The 24,081-nt window shown below is 43.3% G+C and overlaps 1 protein-coding gene across 1 annotated transcript in view; it reads left to right on the forward strand.

The window, feature by feature from the left end:
- The window catches only part of Frmd4a (FERM domain containing 4A), a 574,514-nt gene that overhangs the window by 439,912 nt on the left and 110,521 nt on the right, over positions 1 to 24,081 (forward strand). Inside the window, 3 exon segments of the mRNA XM_048809187.1 lie at positions 2,214 to 2,308; positions 12,776 to 12,868; positions 21,493 to 21,577. Of these exon segments, the coding sequence (XP_048665144.1) occupies positions 2,214 to 2,308; positions 12,776 to 12,868; positions 21,493 to 21,577 (273 nt within the window).

The raw sequence follows: 24,081 nt of genomic DNA on the forward strand, positions 1-24,081 counted from the left end.
GCAGGATAATTTATCACCAATGAGGATACTGTGTGATGCATGCTTGAATGACAAACCCAAAAGATTATAAAAAGTGTTTTAAGAAAGAGCAGCCACCATGCACATGCTGTGACTCCCCTGAAAGGGATGGCAATGATGGACAGATAAATTGTAGTACATTGCAATTTTTAATTAATTAATTAACTTATGTTAATTAGGTATATATGACAGCAGAATGCATTTTGATTCATTGCACACAATTGCAGCAAGACCTTTCATTTCTCTGGCTGACCACGAGGTAGCGTCATACCGCATGTGCAGTCATACATGTACCTAGGGTAATGATGTCCATCTGGTTCCACCATTTTAAAAGCAGCCACACTGCCCCAGTTACTGGGCATTGAGCCCAGGGGTGCTCAACCACTGAGCCACATTCCTAGCCCTTTTTAATTTTTATTTCGAGACAGGAACTTGATAAATTGCTTAGGGTCTCGCTAAGTTGCTGAAGCTGGCTTTGAACTTGCGATCTTGCTGCCTCGGTCCCCTGAGCTGCTGGGATTACAGACGTGTGCCACCAAGCCTGGCTCACAACTGAAATATTTTTTTTTTTAAGATAGAGTGAGAGAGAGAGAGTGAGAGAGAAAATTTTTTAATATTTATTTATTTTTTTTTTTTTTAGTTTTTGGCGGACACAACATCTTTGTTTGTATGTGGTGCTGAGAATCGAACCTGGGCCGCACGCATGCCAGGCGAGCGCGCTACCCCTTGAGCCACATCCCCTGCCCCCAACTGAAATATTAAATGCCTTGAAAATGGGCAACCAAACACCTTCTGGGGGCAAATAATGTTGGCAGCAGAGTCAGCAGCAGCCCACAGCACGTTTGTTGGAAGCTTCAAGAGTTCCCATTTTCATTTACTTTGTAATCCATCAGTGATGTTCTGAGATGTGCCATGCATGTCCCTCTGTATTCCCCCAGGGGAGGATTTTTTTCTATAAATAAAGGAGTGCCTGACATAAAACCTTAAATTCCCTATTGGTTCAGAGGTTGCTCTTTCACCTTTTCAAAATGGAGAGGGAACAGAAGTTAACGGGTGTTGGTTTATCAGGATGGATTCTCCTGCTGATTTCTGTCTTCTAGGAAGGAAGTACCACCAGAGCTTCAAACCCACACTGGTCAGTTCAATGGTTTTCACTGGCAAACCGATGGCCATTGAGGGTGGTGGAGGAAGGCAGCAAAGAGACAAACATCCTGACTTGATCTCTGGGGGCCATTTTCTCCGTGTGCAATGGATGATGTCACAGGCTGTGATGAGGATTGAAGCCACTGGTAGTTCTACAGTGCTTAGAATAGTGCCTGCCACCTAGCAAGTACTGACAGTCTGACTTAGGATGACTCAACCTGTGATTCGGGGACTTCACAATGGTACAAAAGCAATATGCATTCAGCAGAAACCACACTTTGAATTTTGAATTTGGATCTTTTTCCCCAGGCTGGTGAAATGAGGTCCTCTCTCAGGTCACTGGGAAGTGGCAGCTCCCAGTCAGCCACATGATCATGGGGGGAACAATCTCCAGCACTCACAGTGCACTGTGTTGCAGAGTTCTGATGCTTAATAGGGTAGGAGTTGTAAATGTATTTCTGACTTAATATTTTCAACTTATGAGTAACCTCACCGTAAGTACAGGGGCATCTGTAGATAAATATTTGTTAAATAGGATACTTTTTTCTAATAAAGCATCTTTCTGCCAGTTCAGCATAAAATGTGGGAAAGGGGGCTGGGGATGTGGCTCAAGCGGTAGTGCGTTCACCTGGCATGTGCAGGGTGCTGGGTTCGATCCTCAGCACCACATACAAACAAAGATGTTGTGTCCACCGAAAACTAAAAAATAAATATTAAAATTCTCTCTCTCTCTCTCTGTTTAAAAAAAAAATGTGTCACCAGGTTTGACAGTCCAGCCAAAGCACAATTGCCATTCGTCAATAGCACAAAACTACTAGGAAACAAGACATCATCTCCATCTCATGAGGACCCTTCATTTAGCTGTCTGCTCAACAGAATCCTCATTGTCTATTCCTTTGGGTTTTGTAAAGATCATTCACACTTATTTACAGGGCTCGAGCTTTGAGACATTCTGTTGAAAATGAATGTTAGAAATCTGAGGTTGCATGTTTCAGGAAAAGTCATCTCGTCCTGGGTCACTTAACCCTTTTCCTTTTGTATTCTCCCCCCAGCCCAAGCTTTTGGCCAAGGAGCTTCTTGACCTTGTGGCATCTCACTTCAACCTGAAGGAGAAGGAATACTTTGGAATAGCATTCACGGATGAGACGTAAGTGCTGCCCTGAGCCCCCCAACCCCCGACAATCCTCATCACAGGGGCAGAACCTGACATTGCCAGCCCCAGAGGTGAGCAGTGAAATCAGAGGCAAGTGAAATCAGAGGCAAGATGCTTGGGTCCCGTGGTCTGGGGTCAATCCAAGTTCATCATCTGAATTTCAAAAGCCTTGTGATCATGCCTGGAACAGTCAAGGAATATAATTAGGGTGGTGCCAATATTACCAAGTTATTAGGTAAACTCGCTCTTAAAATCAAGAAGGTTTGTGTTCAGACCAAAATGTTTACTTTAAAAAAAAAAGCTTACTTTTAAAAAAGTATATCTGTATGGTTTTGGTTTTCTTGAAAGTTAAGTGAAAACTTCTGGAAATTAAACATTTCTCTCTTGTATTGGAATAACAATAACAGGAAGTAAATATGATGATAAATTCAAAAGGAAGAATATCTGAGCAGTTTCACTGAGCTGAAACAGAATATAAAAATTAAAAATTCAGATCACTCACATCTGGTGAAAAGTAGATTTGCTTTCAACAGTCTTTCAGCTCCGTGAAGTGGTGTTTTGCAATCTAAGGAAGGAATATCTTTACTAAAATTTCAATTTTCTTCTCAGTGTACTGTTTAAAGAGTGCAGTGGATACCTGCCTGAATTCCCACACAAAAAATGTTATTTTTATTCTATGCAGGTGTTTCATAGTTCTCTTTCCTCTGTGTGTATCCAAGTATACATACATGCACACTCCTCTGCATCTTTAAATTATGAAGCTGATTCCCTACAATGCCCAGATCAGGGTTAGGATAGAGGCTGGACAAGACCTTACAGGGGCCTAGGCCCCAGGGAACGAGTCAGGAAGGAAGGTAGCCCTGGTCTAGAGGGATTGCCCTGGCCAAGTAAGTGCAGCTGTGAGAAGGCAGGGCCTGTGCAAAAGAGCAGCCAGCAGGTAATTAAAAAAAGGAAAAAGAAAAAACCCTAGAATATATGCTTTTAAGCAACTACACCTCTAAAACAATTACTTTCACAAATGCAAATGTTTTCTCCCTTTTCTCTTGAGAATCACGTTAAGCCCCTTAAATTGCTTTTCATACTGTTCACTGATTAGAAGGAAATCCTAAATTTCAATTAATCATATCCCCATTGTTCCCGCTTCCCAAGTAAGTTTACTCAACTCAGAGATTGCATGAACTCTAGACATGTCCCAATCAGACTAACCTTTTGAGTCAACAAGAATCAAAGAATGAGCATGTGCTCCTGGCCAAAGAGTTAGAAGCGGTCAGTTGAATGTTTCAGACCACTGCTGCAATAGCATCAGCCGGAAGGTGGAATGTCACTCTTCTTTCTCCCGGAAGAGAAGAGAGCACAAAGAAAAGTCTTGTACTCCCTCTAGTGCATAGCTGGCAGAGGGTGGAAGCCGTCCTTCCGGAGAGTCTAGAGAAGATGCAGCCACCTCCATCCCATCCCGCCAGATCTGAGTGGGCCACTCGAGCAATGGCAAGAGTGGCCGCAGGCAGCCCACAGGGGATCAGCGGGAAATAGGTGGAGCTGGCAGATGGTTCCTGAACAGGAACTAGCAGAGTCACGTGACGCACTGGAGGAGAAAGGGCAAGTGTCAAGAAGCCCAGAGGAAATGGAGAGGCAGCACCTCTGAGGGGCTGGCACAGGGAGACAGAACCCATGGTTCCGGGGGACAGCCCTGACTCAAGCACAGTCCATCATGCCTGACAATGCCTCGGCCCACACACACCTCTGGGGCCTCTTTGTTGATGTGAACTTTTCCCCTTTTCCTGGTAGGAAAGAGAAGAACAAGAGCTGCCCCCACAAAATTGTGCCTGTGCGTGTGACCTGGTCTGGGCTGGCAATGCCAAGAGAGTATGTCCCCAGCCTGCCCTCCACGTGCCACGCAAGGCTAACATGAGATCTTTTAATGCTGTTTCAGACTGTGCATGTGGACCATGAGGTGTGTATGCGTGTGTGTGCGTGTGTGATTTATGAGCAGACTACACTCTGTTTCATAATAAAATGCAGCAGAAGTGTGGCCCTTTGTGACAGCTGTGGTGTGCCACATGTATTTGCTATGTTCCTGTGCAAATCAAGCAAGGTTAACACTTGGAAAGTGCTTGCAAACTGTAAAATACTGAACAAATGCAACATTTTCATTCCTCAAAGTAGGATTTCTAGTGGACTATGTGACTCCTTGGCCAAATACTGTCAGTGATTCTTTCTATATTAACTGCTCTTGATGACGTTTTATGGAATCTGGATGGGACCTGAGGAAAGATGCATAAAACAGAACACAGACAGGAAATTGGAAGTTCCTTTAAGCTTCTCTCACCCCACAAGTTATATTCATTAATGAAGTGTCTGAGTATATGGTGAAAGAGTTTATACCCATAAATGTTTAATAATGTTAGGAATCAGCAATTTTGCAGCATTAATTAATACTAGCTCTTCCTTCTCTTTTTTATTATGATTTTGTATTTTTTACTTTGAAATAATTAGTATTATAGAAGAGTTGCAAAATATAGTACAGGACATTCCTGTGTACCCTCTACCCACTTTTCCCGTGTGTTGGCATCTTATCAATCATGTTACTTGTTTAACCTATCAAAAGCTAAGGAATTAACATATTGTTAATAAAACACAGATATTCAGATTTACCAGTTTTTCCATGAATTTCTTTTATTGTTCTAGGATTTAATTGCATTTAGCCTCCTTTTATTTTTATTAACTCTGTCCCAATAAACAGAGGTGCTGGTGGTCATCTGTTGATGATCTGAGCTGTGATGATGTACACACAGGACATTGGGCAGCCTTTAAAGCATTCTGAAACAAAGGGCCTGGTACAACTGTTGATGGGATTGTAAATTAGTATAAACACTGTGGAAATCAGTGTGGATTTTTCTCAAAAGACTACACATGGAAACACCATATGATCCAGGTATATCACTTCTCAATATTTACCCTGAAAAATTAAGGTCATCTTACTACCGTGATATGTGCATACCCATGTTTATAGCAGCACAATCCATAATAGCCAAACTATGGAACCAGCCTAGGTGTCCATCAGTGGATGAATGGATAAAGAAAATGTGGTATATATACACAATGGAGTTTTATTCGGCCACAAAGAAAAATGAAATTATGTTATTTGCAGGAAAATAGATGGAACTGGGGATCATTATGATAAGTAAGTCAAATTCCTAAGGTTGAGGGTCATATGTTTTCTCATCTATGCAGAAACTAGACAGGAAACAGGTAAAGAAAGGTGAAGGAAGATCTCATGAAAGTCAAAGGGAGATGAGTAGAGGAAAGAGACCAGGAGATAGGAGATGGTGAGGGAAGGGGAAAGTGCTGGGGAGTGACACTGGCCAAATTCTATTGTGATATTGTGAATTGTGGGTATGGACAAATACAGGACAGCAAATCCCATCAGTATATACAACTATAATGCACAATAAAAAAATGTGGGAAAAACAAAAACAAAGAGCTCTGTATAAAATCAGTCTTAAAATACTTATTTATATATTGCATGGTTCTCAACCTTGGCAACACATGGGGATCATCTAGGACTTTTGACAATACACCAATTCCTGGAACTAGCCCCAGCCATTCTGATATGATGGGTCTGGGCCTGGCCTGAGTGTTGTTTCTAATGTGCAGCCAAACTTAAAACCCCTATTCTAAAGAGAGAGTCTACTTCCTCCTCTGCCTTCATCCAGATCCAAGAAGAGAAGATGATTCTACTTAAACTTTGAATCCTGGGGGCCAATATCCTAGGGGCCTGCAAAGTTGTAGACCATCTCCCTTCTAAGGCTCTATTCCTAAAGGTTTGAGAACCAGCTCTAATGTTCAGATTCCGCGTTCCCATGCATACAAACAGCGTAACTGAGATTTTCATTGATCAAACATGGCTGTGCACCATTTAGAGAAAGTCATTTTTACATTTTATTTATGAAGTATATCCATTGCTGCTTTAACACTCATGTTTTATTTATTTATTTAGAAATTGCCTTGTGACAGACTTCATAACTAAAATGACTTTTAGAGTAGTTAGCAGAAATACTCAAACACACCCCAAGTTGAAATACTGATTGCCATAATATGTTTTAATTTAATCTCCAGTCATAAATTCCTGAATTACTCATTTAATGTGATAAGTATCTATGCAAAAAAAAAAAAAAACCCAAAACACTTTAAGAGGTATTTAGAAATTTGAGGGGGAAAGAGAAAAACTTGGTTAGCTATTATTGTATATCTTAAAAGCCAAGTACAGTTAGAATACATTTTCACATGCCAATTAAGAAAATGAATAGTTCCTAACCTACTATTTCATCATAGATCCCTTTGAAATTTGTTAAGAAGTTACATTCTTTCTCTCCCACAAAAGTTTATGCATGAAATTTTGGCTTAAATTTTAAGAAGGGTCACAGACACCCTGAAGCCAGGAGCCTAGTTTAAGAACCTCTAAGGAAATCAATTCATGATTTTTTTTTTTTTTTTGCATCTTATGTCTCAGTTAATGGAATCACCTGATTGGTACTGTTTGGGGAGTCAGATTTCCCCAGATATCAAGATCTAAAATGAACCAACTTGTTGGAAATGCGTCTGTAGACCAATGCCGGGAATGCCAGTTCCTGGGGGCGTGCCTATTGTGCATTGCCCTTACATCTTTGTCTCTACTTAAATGGAACCATGATTGGCATTGCCCAGGGTATCCACAAAGGTTCTAGTTGATGAGTATTCCTGGCCACAAGCTTATCTACAATTTAAAAATAAAGTACAAAAGCAATTTTCCAATTGTGGAAGACAGAACGAGCAGCAGCGTCTCTGGGAATGTAATTTATTTAGAAATGGGTTTGAGGTTTCCATTCATTAACTCCTGTGTGGGAGACAGGAGGCAGTCAATGGCTGCAGCCTCCGTGCCTGGGTTGCAGTACTACTCCGGGAACTTGACATTCAGCATTCATGACTACCTCCGAGAACAGTGCTGAGCTGTCAGATACTACAGCAAACAGCAGCAACATGTATTTTGTAATCAGAGAAGTACCTGAGCGTGAGTGAGTCTTTCTGTTTATACCCAAGAAAAATAAAGAACAATGGTCAATCTGAGAAGGGCTCAAGGACCCCAGCTTTCTCCTCATTTTTTTTTTTTTTTCTCAGTAAGGATGATATTGAGTAGCCTGTGGCCTGGGCCTGGTAAGCCTAGAGTTCTTCATATGCAACCATTTCTTCAGGGCAAAAGCAGTGTCTATACCTGGTGGCAGTCACTGAACCTATAAGAATATGGATCTGTGGGGCATAATGTAAAGCTGAAGCATTCATCTTCTTTTTTAAAAAATATTTATTTTTTTAGTTGTAGCTGGACACAATATCTTTAATTAATTAATTTATTTTTATGTGGTGCTGAGGATCGAACCCAGGGCCTCACCCGTGCTAGGGGAGCACTCTACCACTGAGCCACAATCCCAGCCCTGCATTCGAGTTCTTAACATGTAATTTGTTTAACTTTCACTATTACCCACTGGAGAGACAGATGTAACTGGCCTTTGTTGAGCCTGTTTGTAGTTTAAGAGGTAATTAATAAGACACAGTGTAAGAAATGTTATAGAGAACATTTAAAACAGCCTTAAGGCAACATAATGAAGCCAACAATTCCTCAATAAATAAAAAAATTATACCAGAAATTCCAATTAAACCAGGAGTCCGTGATTTAGTAATCTGGTCTCCCCAGAACACATTCTACTTTGATATTCCTCTGTTATTTGAGGGTTTCTAGCTAAATTGGTATCCCTGGGCTGTCCTTAATGACATAAATAGCTAAACATTCTTGCATTTGAGGGGCGCCCCCCCACACCTCCATCCAGTGTCATTGTTAAGAATTTCACATCCTTGCTTTGGCTTTCTGTAAAAGCTCATTCTACATGAAATAACCTTTCTACAGTAAAAAGTGCACAGTAGCATTCTCCCCCCAGGTCCCGAGAAGGGATTGGTGCTAGACTTATCACGCACCTCCACCCTCCAGAAACTCTATAAACACAGCTCCCGGAGGCCATCTTTATTGAAGGTGTCAGCACTTGACCTAAAAATCTATTTGTATTATAGGTAGTAGCTAAAAGCAATCTGCTAAATAAATGCGTCCAATTTCTATTGCCGGGAAGCAATTGCATATTTATTACTGACCCAATAGTTTGACTTACGATAGCCATAACTAAATGAACAATATCTTGATCACTTTGAAGATCGTTATCAATGAGGTGATAACAAAAATGCTTTGAGCATCTGCTGGGGCACCTTTTATATTTTATTTTTTTTTTGTTTTGTTATTGGCAAAGACACTAATGTGCATTCTCAAATGAAAAAATCAATGGGAATCATGAAAACCAAGCCTTCCAGAGTCTCTTAGTTAAATTGGGCAAAGGAAGTGCCTCTTCGCCTCTTTGTTCTTCATCCCAGCCTAACTCAAAGGGAAACAAATGGGGATTTGAAGGGAGCCCTAGATATCGGACTGGAAGCTGTTCAATAGGACAGAAAAAGCCCTCTCTAGGGAGGAAGCAGCAGCCCTCCACAGTGTAGGAATTGAGACTTCATACCCAATAGAATGAGCAGAAAACAGTATTTTAACAAGTCTGACTGCCGTCAAAACCAGTGGCCCCAGAATTGTGGTCTCTACATTACTTTCTAACACATCTTTTAGCTTTTTCCAAATAGTAGACAATCACCCTAAAAGGGCCTTAGATGAGTCCACTTGTCCCTCAGTCTTTCCCTTTGTCATAATAAATAGCTAAACATTGTTAGCTATTTATTCATCAGAGAGACTTTTACAGACTTTCCAGAGGGGCCGACTTCCTTCCTCCCGAGCTCCAAAGATGGGTATTGAGGAAGTGGCCTCTCCATCTGCTACCTGAGCTGGGAAGGTGCTCACAGAATTGAGGTTGGAGAGTTGAAATAGTGGAAGTGGAGAAAGGAAGTCATTTGGGGCGGGGGGAGAGAAATGCCTTTATTTTTTTATTTTTTTATGTGGTGCTGAGAATCAAACCCGAGTCCCTCCTGTGCTAAGCCGGTGCTCTACCACTAAGCCACAATCCCAGCCCAAAGGGAAGGTCATTTTTTATTGGTGTATCACAATCAATCATTCATATCAATGGGGATTCATTGTTAAATATCAAACATGCACACAACACAATTTGGTCAAGTTTTTTCCTCGGATATTAACTGTTCACTTTAGGGTGATTTCCACTCCTTTGTTCTCTTTGTTTTGTATCCTTGTATGTGTGTGTGTGTGTGTGTGTGTTAGTTTCTGGTCATTTAATTGCTTCATAAATTCTAAACCAATACACAGCCAGGAACAAAGGAATTTTCAGTAAATAAATTCATTGCTAAAAAAAGTGGATCTTTTCAAGAGTTTAATGTGGGGAATAAAATCTTAGCAGGGGAATCTGTGTCTTTGTTAACACAGATGAAGGACGAGCAGTGAGCAAAACCAACAGGAAGGTATCCAATGACACCTGAGTCTCTGGTTCCTCAGGCAACACATCCCCACCTTGAGGTTCTTTGCCTTGTGAATGGCAGTCCCCAGACATCCCTGTCTAGTCCCTGGCAACTTATGTAGTCAGTCATGTGCTGTGGGTGTGCTGAGGATTTCCCAAGCCTGGACCATTGGCTGGTCTCAGATACGTGTGTGGAACTTTCTGCCCCAAGTCTTCCTTCTGCCTTGAGTTGTGCACTAGAGAAAAGTCACTGTGCTTCTGTATCATTCTAGTCTATGGGTGAGTCCAAGATTTCCCTTGTGAGGCTCATGCAAAGGCTATTCCTACTAGACCCTCCAACAAGGAATCTGTGCTAATATAAATGATATCATGCAAAAGAAAGAAAGAAAGAAATCTGTGAGATGACACAGACATTGAAGGGATTGTTCTTGTAGGGAGTCCTTCAGTTAATGAGCAAATACATCTTTAGAAACCTGAATATTCACCAGGCACTGTGCTAGGTTTTGGGTGAGGGTTTCTTTCTTTCTTCTTCTTTTTTTTTTTTTTTTAAATGGGAACACTTAGAACCTAGTTGGAGAGTCAAGTTGTATTTTTCTGCATGACTAATTATACAAGAGTAAGCCGAAAGCCTTGTAGATGACACAAACCAAAAGCTCTGGAGAAGTTTAAAAAGAACCTGGGCTTAGGCAACGTGTTAATCAGCTTTCTGTCACTGTTTCAAAGACAATATAAAAGGAGGGAAGGCTTATTTTGGCTCACAGGTTCAGAGGTATTGGTCCATGGTTGTTGGACTCTGCTGCCTTGGGCCTGTGGTGAGGCCGAACATCGGGGTTCAGGGAGCATATGATACAGCACAGCTGCTCACCTCATGGGGGCAGAGGAAAGCCAAGAAAGAGAGGAAAGAACGGGGGTCAGAGGATCCCCCTCCACAACACTCCCTCAGGACCTAACTTCCTTCTCCTAAGCCCCTCCTCTTAAAGGTTCCACTACCTCCCAAATGACCTCTCCAGGTGACCACACCTGTAGAGCATGAGACTTTGGGCGGCATTTAAGATCCAAACCATAGCAGACAATCAACGAAGTCTTCACTTCACTGAACTCGGGCTTGAATTGTGGTTAACGTGGATTTAAGAGGATGAAGGGAGAGCCTCCAGCTCCAGTCAGGAGAAGCAACTGGCCTCAAATACACCCATGGCCACTCACCAGAGGCTCAGCCACAGAGAAAAGACTCTGAGAGTTTGAGGGACATTTTCAGAGACAGGAAGTGAGTGGCTGTAGCTTCTCATCCTCAGATAATTTTCCTGACACCTTCCAGTTGATCAGACATGCACTTGACCTTCTGAGATAGGTCTCCTGATATTTTTCAGATGTAAAAATTATGTTAGGAAAATAAATGTAGACTGGAAAGCACAGCCATGGAGGCGTGCCCAGGAAGGGAGCCAGAAGGGTCAGAGGTCAGCCTGACCCTTCTTCTAGTCCTAATTATCTGTTTGGTTTGTTTTGTTCCCCAAATGGAGATTCCTAGGAAGAGATAGAAGCCTGAGTCCCTCAGGTGGACTCTACTTTGTGGCAGATCCAAATGGCATCCCCATTGCTACAGGTGTTGGCTTAATTAAAAGAGGGAGTCCAAAGACCAATCTTCACATCATGCTTCCGAGGACCTCTCAACCCCACCCCTTACAAATACTGGTTCCTTCCCACCTTTGCGCATGTTAGTCCCTCAGCCTAGAAAGTGATTTCCCTTCCCCTTCACCAGGCCACTTATGCTCTTTCTTCCAGTTTTAGCTCAAAAACCAGGAAGTGCTTCTCCAATCCCCAGACTACATATATGTCCTCATAATGCACGGTCTTACTGCTAATAGTAATTACATAATTAATTATGGAACGAGTCATTGAATGTCTGTCTCAGAAGGATCTGTGTATCACCATGTATCTCTGTGTTTCACTTTTTAAATAGCTTTAATGAACTACAACTGACATACAATAACTACATATATTAAAGTATACAATTGAATAAGTTTAGACATATATCCACATCCATGGAACTGTCCGCACCAGGAAAGCAGTGGACATGTCATTCACTCTTCAATACCACCCCCAGGCAACCTCTGTGGTCACTGCCAATTAGTTTGTGTTTTCTAGAGGTTTACTTAAATGGAATCATAGAGTCTACACTTTTTTAAAATCAGACTTCTTACACTCAGCATAGTTTTTTTGAATATCACCCATGTAGTTGCATATAGCAATAACACGCTCTTCATTGCTGCATAGTATTCCATCATGTGAGTCTATCATGATTCATCTACACACTCCCCTTTTGGCAAACATGCGGTTGTTTTGAGTTTGGGACTGTTTTAGTATCTCTTCAAATATGATGTCTTTGAAGAGACAGTTAAGTCTCTGAATATTTGCATAAGGCACCTATACTGTGTTTGATGGCCAAATGCTTTCATTTGGGATGAATATCAAGGAGTGGCGTGGTTAGCTCCTATGGTAGGTGTAAGTTTCATTTTTTAATAAACGATCTACAGAGCACTTTTAACCCCAGGATGTGTGAGGATTGCTAATGGATCTGTCAAGTGAGCTTTGAGCCCTTCAGGAACAAATGCAGTGGGGGAGAGGAAATCAGGACCGGAAAGAGTTTGTAGGCAGCAAGCCCCGCCTCCCACTGTCTCGCCCCGCCCCTTACATGTGGCCCCGCCTCCCACTGCCTCACCCCACCCCTTACCTGTGGCCCCGCCTCCCACTATCTTGCCCCGCCCCTTACTTGTGTCCCCGCCTCCCACTGCCTCACCCCGCCGGGATCTGGTGGCCCCGTCAGGTCCCAGATGCACTACCACTGGATAATTCCTTTGGTTCTTCCATTGCTTAGGTGCTAGCAGCGAGGGGACTGCCCACCTTATGTGAGCCACATGCACCCTCACCCAGAACACTGCTGCCACGTGCGGAGCCCTAACCAACTTGTCTCTATTTTCCTCAGGGGACACCTAAACTGGCTTCAACTAGACCGAAGAGTACTAGAGCACGACTTCCCTAAAAAGTCAGGACCCGTGGTTTTGTACTTTTGTGTCAGGTACGTACACCTGGTATTCACACTTTGGCTTCTCTGTCTTTGTCAGAAAAGTGTGGAAGGATGAAGTGGCTCAGAGGAGGGTGGGTGCAAGCTTGCCTTGTGCGTCACTAAGGATAAAGGTTGTAGTGTAGCTCCGTTCCCAGCGGATGGATGCGTTTGTGGAATAACGATCAAAGCTTTCTTTTGTCGTTTTTTAGGGGTGTGGGGAGAGGGGTCGTGTATCTCATACTAAACCGAGTCCCTCACAGCATGTGTCCGGAACTCTTTTGGTGGCAGTTAGGAGCTCCATAATAAAAGCCATGGTTTTCTTCCCTTCTATCACAAATGCCACTTGAGCCTCTTGAGTTTTTTTTTTTTTTTTTTTTTCCCTATCCCAAAGAGGACTAATTAAAACCAGCAGCAAAACACAGGTCAGTGTATGCTGTGGCAAGGGAGGAGAAAGCACAATAAAATGTCAGAAATGGTTGGCATTTTCTGTTCACTAGTCTAAGACGTTTTATTTAATGAGTGCAGAGGAAACGGTTTTTGTGATACAGTGCTTTCAGAGTTAACATTTGCAGAGTCTGAAGACGCAGGACTGATGCCTCTGTTTGCAGCAGGCTGTGGGAAGCTAGAAGGGGGCAAAGTCCGACTCCAAGCTCCCAGACCAACAGCTCTGAGCACCTGGTCTGTGGAGCCACAGGCCCTTTCTGTCTAGAAAGTGGCAACACTAGTGCGAAGCACTGAGGGATTTTGGGTTTGGTTTGGTTTTCTTGTGCTGGGGCTCCAGCCCAGGGCCTCCCACATGCCAGACAAGTGTTGTACAAATGAGCCACACCCCAGTTTTCAGATACCATCTCTTCCACCCAGTCCACTGAATCTGTGTTCTCTTCTATGCTAACAGACATTCACAAGGAGGATTCAATTAGTTTCCTCCTAAAGAACTGGGTCAGGATTGCAGTTTTCCATATAACCACCCTGAATCCACAAACAGCATTAGAAGAGCCCAAGAGTTAAAGGGTCCATTTAACAGACTGAAGTGGATGACTTTACCTCAGCTGGCAGAGTCAATTCAAACTTGCATTTAATGCCTTTTTGATTTGTTTAACAGCTGTGGACATATCAGAGCTAATCTTAGCCATTTCCATTGCTGATGGGAATGATTTCAATGCCATGTTCTCTTTAGTGGTGCCTACAGTTTCTCAGATTAATGGAAAAGTAACCATAAAAAAGCAAGTTACGCCGGGAGGGGCAGGTGGTGGTGGGCAAGGCTGGAGTTGAATTGAAGCAGTTCATTAACCTGTAATGCCAGGAGGATAAATACCTTACTGTGCATCAGCCTCCCCCATCCTCCTGTTTTTTCCATAATTTCCATAAAGGTTGTATTGAACGTCAGACGGTGTACACAGACATTTCAATTTGCACATGATTCTTCACATAGGAAGTGAAAATCTAAAAAGCCACGTATTTTGATTCTTTTTTTCAACAGTTATTCCAGGAATTTTCCAGCTTCAAATCCAGAGGCAAATTTTCATTAGCAGGGTAGTAAGTATCAGTATGTTCAGATGCTGATAAGCTGTCCCATAAGTCCCACCAGCTCACGATTTAATACCATGTACAGTACATATTCAAGTTTTTAACTTTTCACATCACTTTAGCAAAATTATTAGGAGAACCAGGCTATCATAAACTTTTAAAAAATGCTTTTACTAGGGCTAGGGTTGTGTTCAGTGGTAGAACACTCACCCAGCACATGCAAGGCACTGGGTTCCATCCTCAGCACCACATAAAAACAAAGGTATAATGTCCAAGTGAGGTATTATGCTTTTATTAGGTCATTTTAATTATACATACTAGTGGGGGGTTTTGACATAATCATACATGTATGGGTTTAACTTGCCCCATTTCAGTCCCCAGTCCTTACTCTTTCCAGTCTCTCTTCTCTCCTTTATTCTCCTTCTTTACTAGTATTCCTTATGTTTGTTTATTGTTGTTGTTGTTGTTGTTTAAACTGGTATCACCACAAACTTTTACAGACGGCACGTAGTCCTGACTGGGCAAGGATCATGGAAAGGTTCTCCTTAGAAACAATTCTACTAAAAAACAGGGGATTCAAATTTAAAGTGTTTAAGATGGATCAAATGCACAGCTGTGACTCCAGACATCCCTTTGGTTTGCTTTCTCTTACAGGATGCAAAACTAGCCTTAACCAATGCATGATAAGCCAGGGCAACTGAACCTTCTGTGAAGTCCCATGTTTTCTGCTTGTACCAGAAAATAAACAACCAGCAAATGACTTCATGTCTTAAAAAAAAAAAAGTTGTTTATACTAAACAATGGAATAAAGTGGGGTTCCCTCCTTCTTAGAAAAAAAAAATGTTTCTCTTTCTGGTACTTTTCTTCAGTGTTAGTCAAGAAAATACTGGGCTTTGCTGCATGTTAGTTATTTTTTCCCGAGTGTCTGAAAAGAGATGAGTTCCTGGTGGGTTTGGAGAACTAGACCCTCGCAGGACAGCCTGGGACACTGAGATTGGTGACAGAGGTGATGGTCCCCCAGGTAGTACAGGTTGTTTCATGTCAATCCAGAGGACACAGTGGGAAGCTGCGAACATATAACAGTTGCTTGCAAAAGACAGAACTAGGAAGCAGGGCGACCACAAGACTCAGATATTTTATCTGATCCCCGGCCAGAAATGACCCTCTTGCCATGGGCACTCGTGTTTTTGAGTGGCCAGCAGGAACCTCACAGAACACTCATCAGAAAACATCTCCAAATCCCATTTGAGGATGGGGGCTCTCTGCTATTCTTTCTGCTACCTCCTGGAAGATTACTGCTCCTCTTCGTCTGACAATTGATCTTTCTAGAAGGTCTCAGTTTCTATGTCCGGGTCCCTCCTAGACCATTCCACCTGAGTTCTTCCGATTTAGCCTTCCAAAGCCAGTGTCATTACCAGCCCACTCCTCCTCTCTTTTCCCCAGATCTTCTGTGGTCCCCAGAGATCTGTGGGTCTTTGTTCACTGCCTCCCGTAGGCTGCAGGTACTCTTTCCCTCGCTCCTCTTCTGCCAATTCTTACATGCTCGGATTCTCTGTTCTGCTTCCAAACTCTTCCTCTGCCCTGTCCTCCTGTCCATCCTTCCTCACTGCTGTTCTGAGGCTTTCATCTGCTGCCCCCGGACAGCTGGCCCCTTGGTACTGGCCAGAGGATCCTGGCACTGCCCTGAGTTCCCATTCTTCACCTCTCTGAGCAGCAGTACAACCAAACACCAATTGTCTGTTTTCTGCCAGAGGAGCCAGATTCTCCACCTGGGCATATATATTCTCCAGTTTTACCTTGATTTTCAGCCTGAGAAAAATTCTCTGTTTGTAACTTGGTTCCTGTCTAGGGCTGCCCACAGGTGTTTCTTCTAAAGGAGTGGTAAGGCAAACTATCTTCATCCAAGTCCCAGACCTTGGAGGAGATTTGGGTCCATAAAAGAGCTTCTGCCCCCATTGGGTGATTTTCCTCGACCTTCCCCATCCTGTCTCACCTTTGCCCTTTGCTCTGCTCACAATTTCCTGTTGTTCTGCATCTCAGAGAGCTCTATATCCCTCCCTTGTGCTCCATGCACACCCTCTCTGCTGCAATTGGGGCCTCATAAACCTCTCCTGGACTTCAACTTTCCTTGTTCAGCTTTGCCTCTGCTCTTGGGTCCTGCCTATTCTCCCCTGCACATCTTTCTAGAATTCTCATCTGATCCTTGCTCACAAATTTTTTCTGGCTTCCCATTATCCTTGGGGAGGTGGGGAACATAGCCTAAGCAAGCTCTGTCCAGTCTGACTTCTCCCAGCTGTCCAGCCTCATTGTCCCTTGTGTCACCTCAGCCCATACATGACCAAGAACACCTTCACCCATAGCCATCGTTTAGTGCTATAAGACAATTCTAAAAATGGGAGAAAATGACTCTCATATTGACCAGGCAAGCTTAAGTAATAGACAAAGTAAAAAATAAGGAAAATAGAGGTACACACAAGGAAATCTGTGTATGATTTTTTGTAGGCACAAGTTTGTGCTCAGAATGATTCCCACATGTCAGGGCTGTTCCTTTAATCATGTGTTCTTTACCAAGTAACCCTGAAGTCCTGGTCATCTACCCTGTTTGTAGAAAAATTAACAGATTAGATTTGCCTCCTCAACTTTAATTTCACAAACAATAAACTAAAGTGAGCAATAGGAAAGAAAGACCGAGAGGAGAGTCCAGGAGGCTTTTATCTGAAAGAGAGGATGTTACAGCCACTGTGGATTTGACTGTCAGTGTCCCCATTGCTGATGTCCTCCTAGCTACAGCAGTAGCTACTTCCTGTCTCTCACAAAAATAGTGATGGCATAGATCTAAAATGAAGAGGCTGTTAACCAGAACTTGCTGAGTGTCCCAGTTAATATTAAAGGCCATTGCAAGTCTAAACACCAAGAGTCCTCAGCTGTAGAAGCTCACAGCTTTTCATTTGCTCTTTTCTGCTATCCCAAGTTAGCATTCCAAATATGACATTTGTGTTCATTATGCAATGAAATCACTGGGCCATTTAATTAACACTTGCTGTAAATATTCAATGATTCCCAAATGCCAAGGGGTGGCTGTGAGAGGGAAGGGGAGGAGCGGGGACGGCAGGGGAGACCAGGCTGATGTCAGCTGGCTAGACAGAGATCAGCCATCACAGTCAGAAGCTTCCAGGAGTTCAACAAGGTGCTGAGACTCCCCAAGGCTGCAGAGCCTATGGGGTGTTTAATACGCTTGAACCCGTGGACAAAGAACATGGACTTCTCTCTGCATCAGACTATGATCAAATATTCTCTGGCGGGGATCATCTGAGCTAGCAGGGGTGTGACATGGCTCATGGGGCTCAGGGATCATCTGGTGCTAGGTTTGCTCTCGTGTCGAGGGGGTTTCTCCCTTCAACTCAAAAGGAAGCCCTAATGCTCGGTGCTGCTACATGCATCAAAGAACCGACATTAAGATGAAGGTTTTGTTGTTTATCAGGTACCATGAGGACAACAGATCAGGAGGTGACTGGTGTTGAAAAAGTAGTTTGTCACAGCTCCCAGGAGGAGGGGGCATGCTCCATCACGACATGCAGGGCCCCCTGGGGAAGCACTAGAGCCTGTAGTTGGGGGTAGGGAAAGAGAGGAAAATGCTGGTAACAGGCTTTATTGAGGCTTCTGTGGGAAGGAACAGGTGATGGGGTAAGCAGGCTCAGGTTTGGCTAGAATGAACGAGTTCAGTGGGCTCTGGGATTGTCCCTAGTTATCCCTGAAGTAGTCAAGGCAGGCAAATAGTGGCCCTGGGTATGAAGCTGATGGGGCTGCGGGGAGGTGTGGACTGTGGTTTGTTTGGTGGGTTGCTTGAGAGTCGCAGTTCTTACTGTCTGTAAGAAGTGGCCGACCCTGGGCGGGACAGCCCCTCTAGTGTCAGCAAGGTCCCAGATGCCAAAGTATCATAAAGACGTGGCTAATCCAGAGTGAACTTGAAACCATGCATGCAGACCCTCTGCATCTAAGACCCAGCCTTCAATTCCCTGGGTTTACCCAAAGACCCAGATTTGTCTTTGTGAGCCTGCTTCTTGAGGAAGCCTCTGGCCTGTCCCCGCCCAGGAAAAGGAAGTGCAACATCGCCACCTACTGTCCAAGAGGGGGATCAAGGACAAAGCTCTCCTGAAAGTGTGGAAAAGAACCACATTTTTACAAAAACTGTTGCATCCAAACCATGAACGCTCCCCATTTGCCCAAGTCTCCTCTCCCTGGTGCCTGCTTGTGTGTGAATGGAGACATCTCAGACCTTTTTTTTTTTCTCCAGGTTTTTTTTCCCCTCCACAGTTTCCTGGAGCGGATGGAAAGTTCAGGATGAGTTAAATGTCCAAGGTTACTGAATAAGAGTATGACGGGTCCGTTGCTACCAGGGTTTTCCCGGCGGTTGTCTTGGTGATAAGGTTAACAGGAAAGCTCTCTCCACTTCCTGTCAAGAGGAGGGTTTTTTCTGTATCTCAGAATATGCTTGTTATTTCCTCTTCCTTCTCTGCCTCTCAAAACCAGATGGCAGGAGGTCGGTGGAAGTGAGTGCTGTCTCCAGAGACATCATCAGGGCCTCCTTGTTTGAGTTTTCCATTGTAAGAGTTGAAAGGAAAAGACAAGTGTTATGTTTTCATAAACTACTATTCAAGAGAAAATTGAGGCTGGGAGTGTGTGCCCAGAATGTCATCAATACTGAATTCTCAAAGTAAAACAAGTAGGATAAATGGAATTGCTTTGGAAATTAAGTGATTTCAGACCATACAGATTTAAACTGAATGTTATTATCATAGTAAGGTTGCTGTCAGCCTCGGGAGGCTCCTGCTACTGTTCTGGTATTAGGACACGTTAAGTCAGTCGCTATTGTAACCACTTTCTCTGTCACCAGTGAGAGCTAGGACAGTGGGGTAATGACGGTCTGTTTGGGGTGTAAATCCCCTCACCTGGGATTGGTGACCACTTGGAAGTCACTTGTTATTTCTTCTCCCTCCTTATTGTCTTCATCACCCTTTTCACTGTCCAGTAGGAACTCCAACCAAAGGCAGAATGGAGAGGGGAAAGTGGAAAGTCTGCATTGACCCCCACTTACTAGGCCCATATTTGTGCCAGGCGCTGTATTTGGGCTTGAGATACAAACATGAACAAACCTGGCCCCAGCCCTGAAGGAGTTGGCAGCCCAGTGAGAAGGCACCCTAGTCATCAGAAGATGACCGGCCCATGGGCAGAGTGTGCGGCAGAGCATCCTGATGTCCTGGGAGCATGGGAGTGGACCATAGTAATTTTGACTCTAAATTTCAAGGATCTGTGATGACTTAATTTTCAAAGCAGTGCCCTATATTTTTATCCCGCCCCTGAGCTCTTCCTCTTCCCTTCCTTTTTTCCACTTAATTTGTTATTTTAACTACCCCCTGTCAAGGGCCCTTTGTAAAGGATACAGGTTTATTTTTGATAATTAAATCCAATTGAATGTATTTTACTTTGAGATGTAAAATTTGTCACTTCATTTCAGTTCTGCATTACTCAAGAACTGAGGGTTGTGAACTTGAGGATTCTTCCGAGACCACTGCAGACTCTACTACTCAGGGCCCCATGAGCTGAAAAGCACTTGCCTCCAAAGCAGTAGACAGCTGCTCCAGGGCAGGAGGTGATGTGGCCAAGGATCAGTCGGTCCTCTCCTTCCCGGCTTTGCAAGCCTGAGGGTCATCTTGTAATCCTCTGAAACTCTGCAGTCCCTGACATGATGGTGATCATGCTACTCATGTCTGCCGACTGAGAGGACCTACTAATACCTGAAGTTACACTAGATCCACTCACACATTTAAATGAGTCTATACTGAATTCATCACAGCAACCCCCGCACACGTTTGGAAACTGATAGAAGACAGCGTTCACTTAGGGTACAGACAAGAGGTTTCGACTGTGGGCGTGTCTTGACCTAACCCGTGGATATGTTTCGTTTGCCTTTTACGATGTGGGCTTGTTGGGTTTGCTGCTGCTGTTTTATTGTGGTCTTCCTTTGTATTCGTGTCCAATATTTAAAAAACAGGAGACGTCTCAGATGGAGAAGCATCCACTGAGTCCCACTCTCTTCTTTTAGCCTGGAGAAGAGAAGCCCAGAGAGATTGTGTGACTTGTCCTAAGTATACAAAGCAGGGACTAGATTCCTGGTCTTTGGTCCCCTCCCCAGAATTCTTGTCATCAAATTGTAGCACTGTACTAGAAGACAGAGAGGTTGTTTCTTCTCATTCAGTTCCTTCACCCACTACCTCTTTTGGTCCATCCAGTTTCTAAGAGCCAAGCAGCCAGTGCCTTCCCAGTCTAGTCTGAGGGTTGTCGCACCCACTAAGACTCTTTTTCCCTCTGATAACACTGCATTTAAATCATTCCACCACCCCAGCTCCTATATGCTCAGCATGCGATCCTTAGATAGTACAAGCACATTATCTAGTTAAAGAATTTAATAAACTCCAAAGTCGATATGCAAAGGCACATTTAATGTAAACTTAAATAATGTCAGCATGTTTCAATCTTGAAAAAATCCATAGGCTCCATCCTGATAGGAATTCAATTCTCATTTGGCTTAATATGCATTAATATGTCAGTGCTAAGGACACTTACCACCGTGCTCTGCGTGTGCAGAAATCAAGTCACACTTCACCACCCTTGGGAACGCACATAAGGAGCATTTCAAAGAGAAACGCAACCCCCCACACACACACACCTTATTTGATTAAGCAGAAGAAATCATCTTTTTAAAAATCCATCTCGATGGTCATTAGGTCAAAAAAATATAATGAAATCAAATAACATGAAGAATTGGAAAGCGGTTAAGGAAGGCAAAGTGGAAGGAGACTCAGTCTGCTCTTAGGGAGGGATGGCAAGGGGGCCCATTGTTTGTCTCTGGGGAGGCCCTCAGGCCTGACCAATCTGACCTGCTAGGAACAGACACGAAAAACACTGTTTGCCCACAAAAAAAGAATCAGAGAAAAACACTCGATACCTTCTTTAACATTGGGATCTCTAGTCCTCACCTCAACTCCAGCAGTCAAGAGAACCATGGGTTTCTGGTCCACTGTGGCTCACGTGCCATTCTCCTCTTTCAGGTTTTACATAGAAAGCATCTCCTACCTGAAGGACAATGCCACCATTGAGCTCTTCTTCCTGAATGCCAAGTCCTGCATCTACAAGGTAGGAACACTCTTCCCCACAGCTTTCCTTCAAAATCTGAAAGCATCATTCAAAGCTAGAGATACCAAGTTGCTCCCCTAAGGTGACTTTATGGATTCAGAGATGTAGTTTATACGTTAATGACTATAAGTAAGTGAGAACTTCATGAAATGAATACTATCGACTAAATAACATGACCCCTTCTCATCCCATTGCCATTCCTGACTCCGTGAAGGTGTTCCTTAACCTCGACCAGATGTTGAAGGTCTTCTTATTGATGGAGACAAAGGAGAACCTAGATGAGAAGGACAAATGTGGTATTGAACTTGGCTCTCCAAAGTATGAACAAACTTATAACCAAATACATGTACATTTGACTATTTTTTCGATGATTAGCTTATCTCCCATGAGACATGAGACAATTCTTTTCTTGAAGCCATAGACACCTACATTTACCATCATGACCTGTGGGATGTGTGTGTGTGTGTGTGTGTGTTTGTGTGTGCGCGCGCCTGTGTGGTGTACTAGTGTTGGAACCCAGGGCCTCACAGATACTAGGCAGTGCTCAACTACAGAGCTCCACCCTCAGCCCATGGTAACCACTTCAGGCATTAAAGCACCTTTACTCTAGACCCATTACCCCTCTCATTTGCCCCTGACAGCCCCCACTCTGCTTTCCATTTCTATGGATTTGACCACTCTAGGACTTCATATAAGTAGAATCATACAGTATTTGTCCTTTTGTGACTGACGTTTTTTCACTTTGCATAGGTCCTTAAGGTTCATCCATGTGGTAGCATGTGTCAGAATTTCCTTCCCTTTTAAGGGTGAATAATGTCCCATTGCACATAGAGACCACACTTAGTTTATCATCCTTTGTCCATAGATGTATGGGTTTCTTCTACCTTTTGGCTATCACGAACAATGTTGCTATGAACACAGGTCTACAAATATCTCCCCTAGACCCTGTTTAAAATTTGGGGAGCAGGTAGACCCCAGAAGTAAAATTGCTTAACTATAGTTACCGTCTTTTGAGGAACAGTCATACTAGTTTCCATAGAAGGTGTACCAGTTTACATTCCCACCTACATTGCACAAGCGTTCAAGTTTCTCCATATCCCACCAACACTTGTTGTTTTCTGGGGTGTGTGTGTGTGTGTGTGTGTGTGTGTGTGTGTATGTGTGTCTTAAATAATAGCCATCCTTATGGTAAGCAGCAATATTTTGTGATTTTGATAATAACTGGTGATACTGAGCATCTTTTCACATGCTTATTACCCGTTTATACATCTTTAGAGAAATGTCTACTCAAGAGACACTTGTAATTAAGTGGGACAATCCTTGCACTGCATCCAAATGCCCCCTACGCTGGTAATGTTTCTTTTCATTGGATAACCTCAAATGCCCACCACCTTTCTGGCACACACCCTCTCTTGCAGACCCCACCTAGGTTAAGAACTACTTCAAGGACATGTTTAGAGTAAACACCCATTCCACTGGTTATCCCCAACATGCACATTGTCTTCATTCATTTTTCCATTGCTATCACAAAATACCTGAGACTGTGTAACTTACAAAATATAGAGAGGTTTACTTAGCTCATAGTTCTGGGTATTTAAGACATGGTGCTGACTTCTGCTCAGCTCTGAAGAGGGCCTCATGGTGGATGGCATCACAGTAGTGGAAATGTATGAGACAGTGGTGTGCGGTACATGCAGAAGAGACCAAGCATGTAAGATGGCCTCACTTTATAAGAACCAGCACTCATGAGGACTCATGATTCACCCTTGTGAGATCCAACCCACTCTGCAAGACCAATGTCAATTCATTCATCCTTCACACATCCCTGTGACCTAATTCCTGTTCAGTAGGCCCCACTTCTTAAAAGTTTCACCACCTCAACACCAGTCAGTCAGTTGAAGTGGCCAGGTCATAGCTCAGCCAGGGCCATGCTGTCCTTGCAATAGAGAGCACCCAAGCAGCACAAAGAACTTCAAATCCAAGTGTGGCTGTTAGCGAGGTGGTCACAGGAGGTATTCGAAGGATTCCAAGGAGATCCTGCAGCCTGTGTTTTTGTATGTAACTTACTCAGGTTTGGGGAGTTGCAACACCCACCAAACTTTAAAACCAAGAGTTGAAATGAGGTACCAGCTTTGGCTTCCCCTTCTGGAAATAAATCAGCACATTCATTGCACAGAGTAGTTCCAGCAAGTGCAAACGTTCAGTGTGACAGAGGGCCTGGCAGTGATCAGATTCAATTCTGTCAAACATCTCACTTGGTGGCAGTTGCTGAGCCAGGACTTAACACTGGGCTCCAACCCAGCACACTCAGACGATAGTATTTTTGGTTTTTGCTGAATGGAGGAAAAAGACACTAACTGCAGCTCCAGGTACTTACGAATTCCTTCCTCTCACCCCATTTTCTCATTATAAAATGGAAATAATAATACTATGCAGATACCTCACAGATTGTAAAAAAGCACCTGATGATTTTTTAAATGTGAAAACATTTTTTAAAAGTTGTG

The sequence above is a fragment of the Marmota marmota genome, unplaced genomic scaffold (genome assembly GCF_001458135.2).
Source record: "Marmota marmota marmota unplaced genomic scaffold, marMar, whole genome shotgun sequence".
Classification (NCBI taxonomy): Eukaryota; Metazoa; Chordata; class Mammalia; order Rodentia; family Sciuridae; genus Marmota; species Marmota marmota.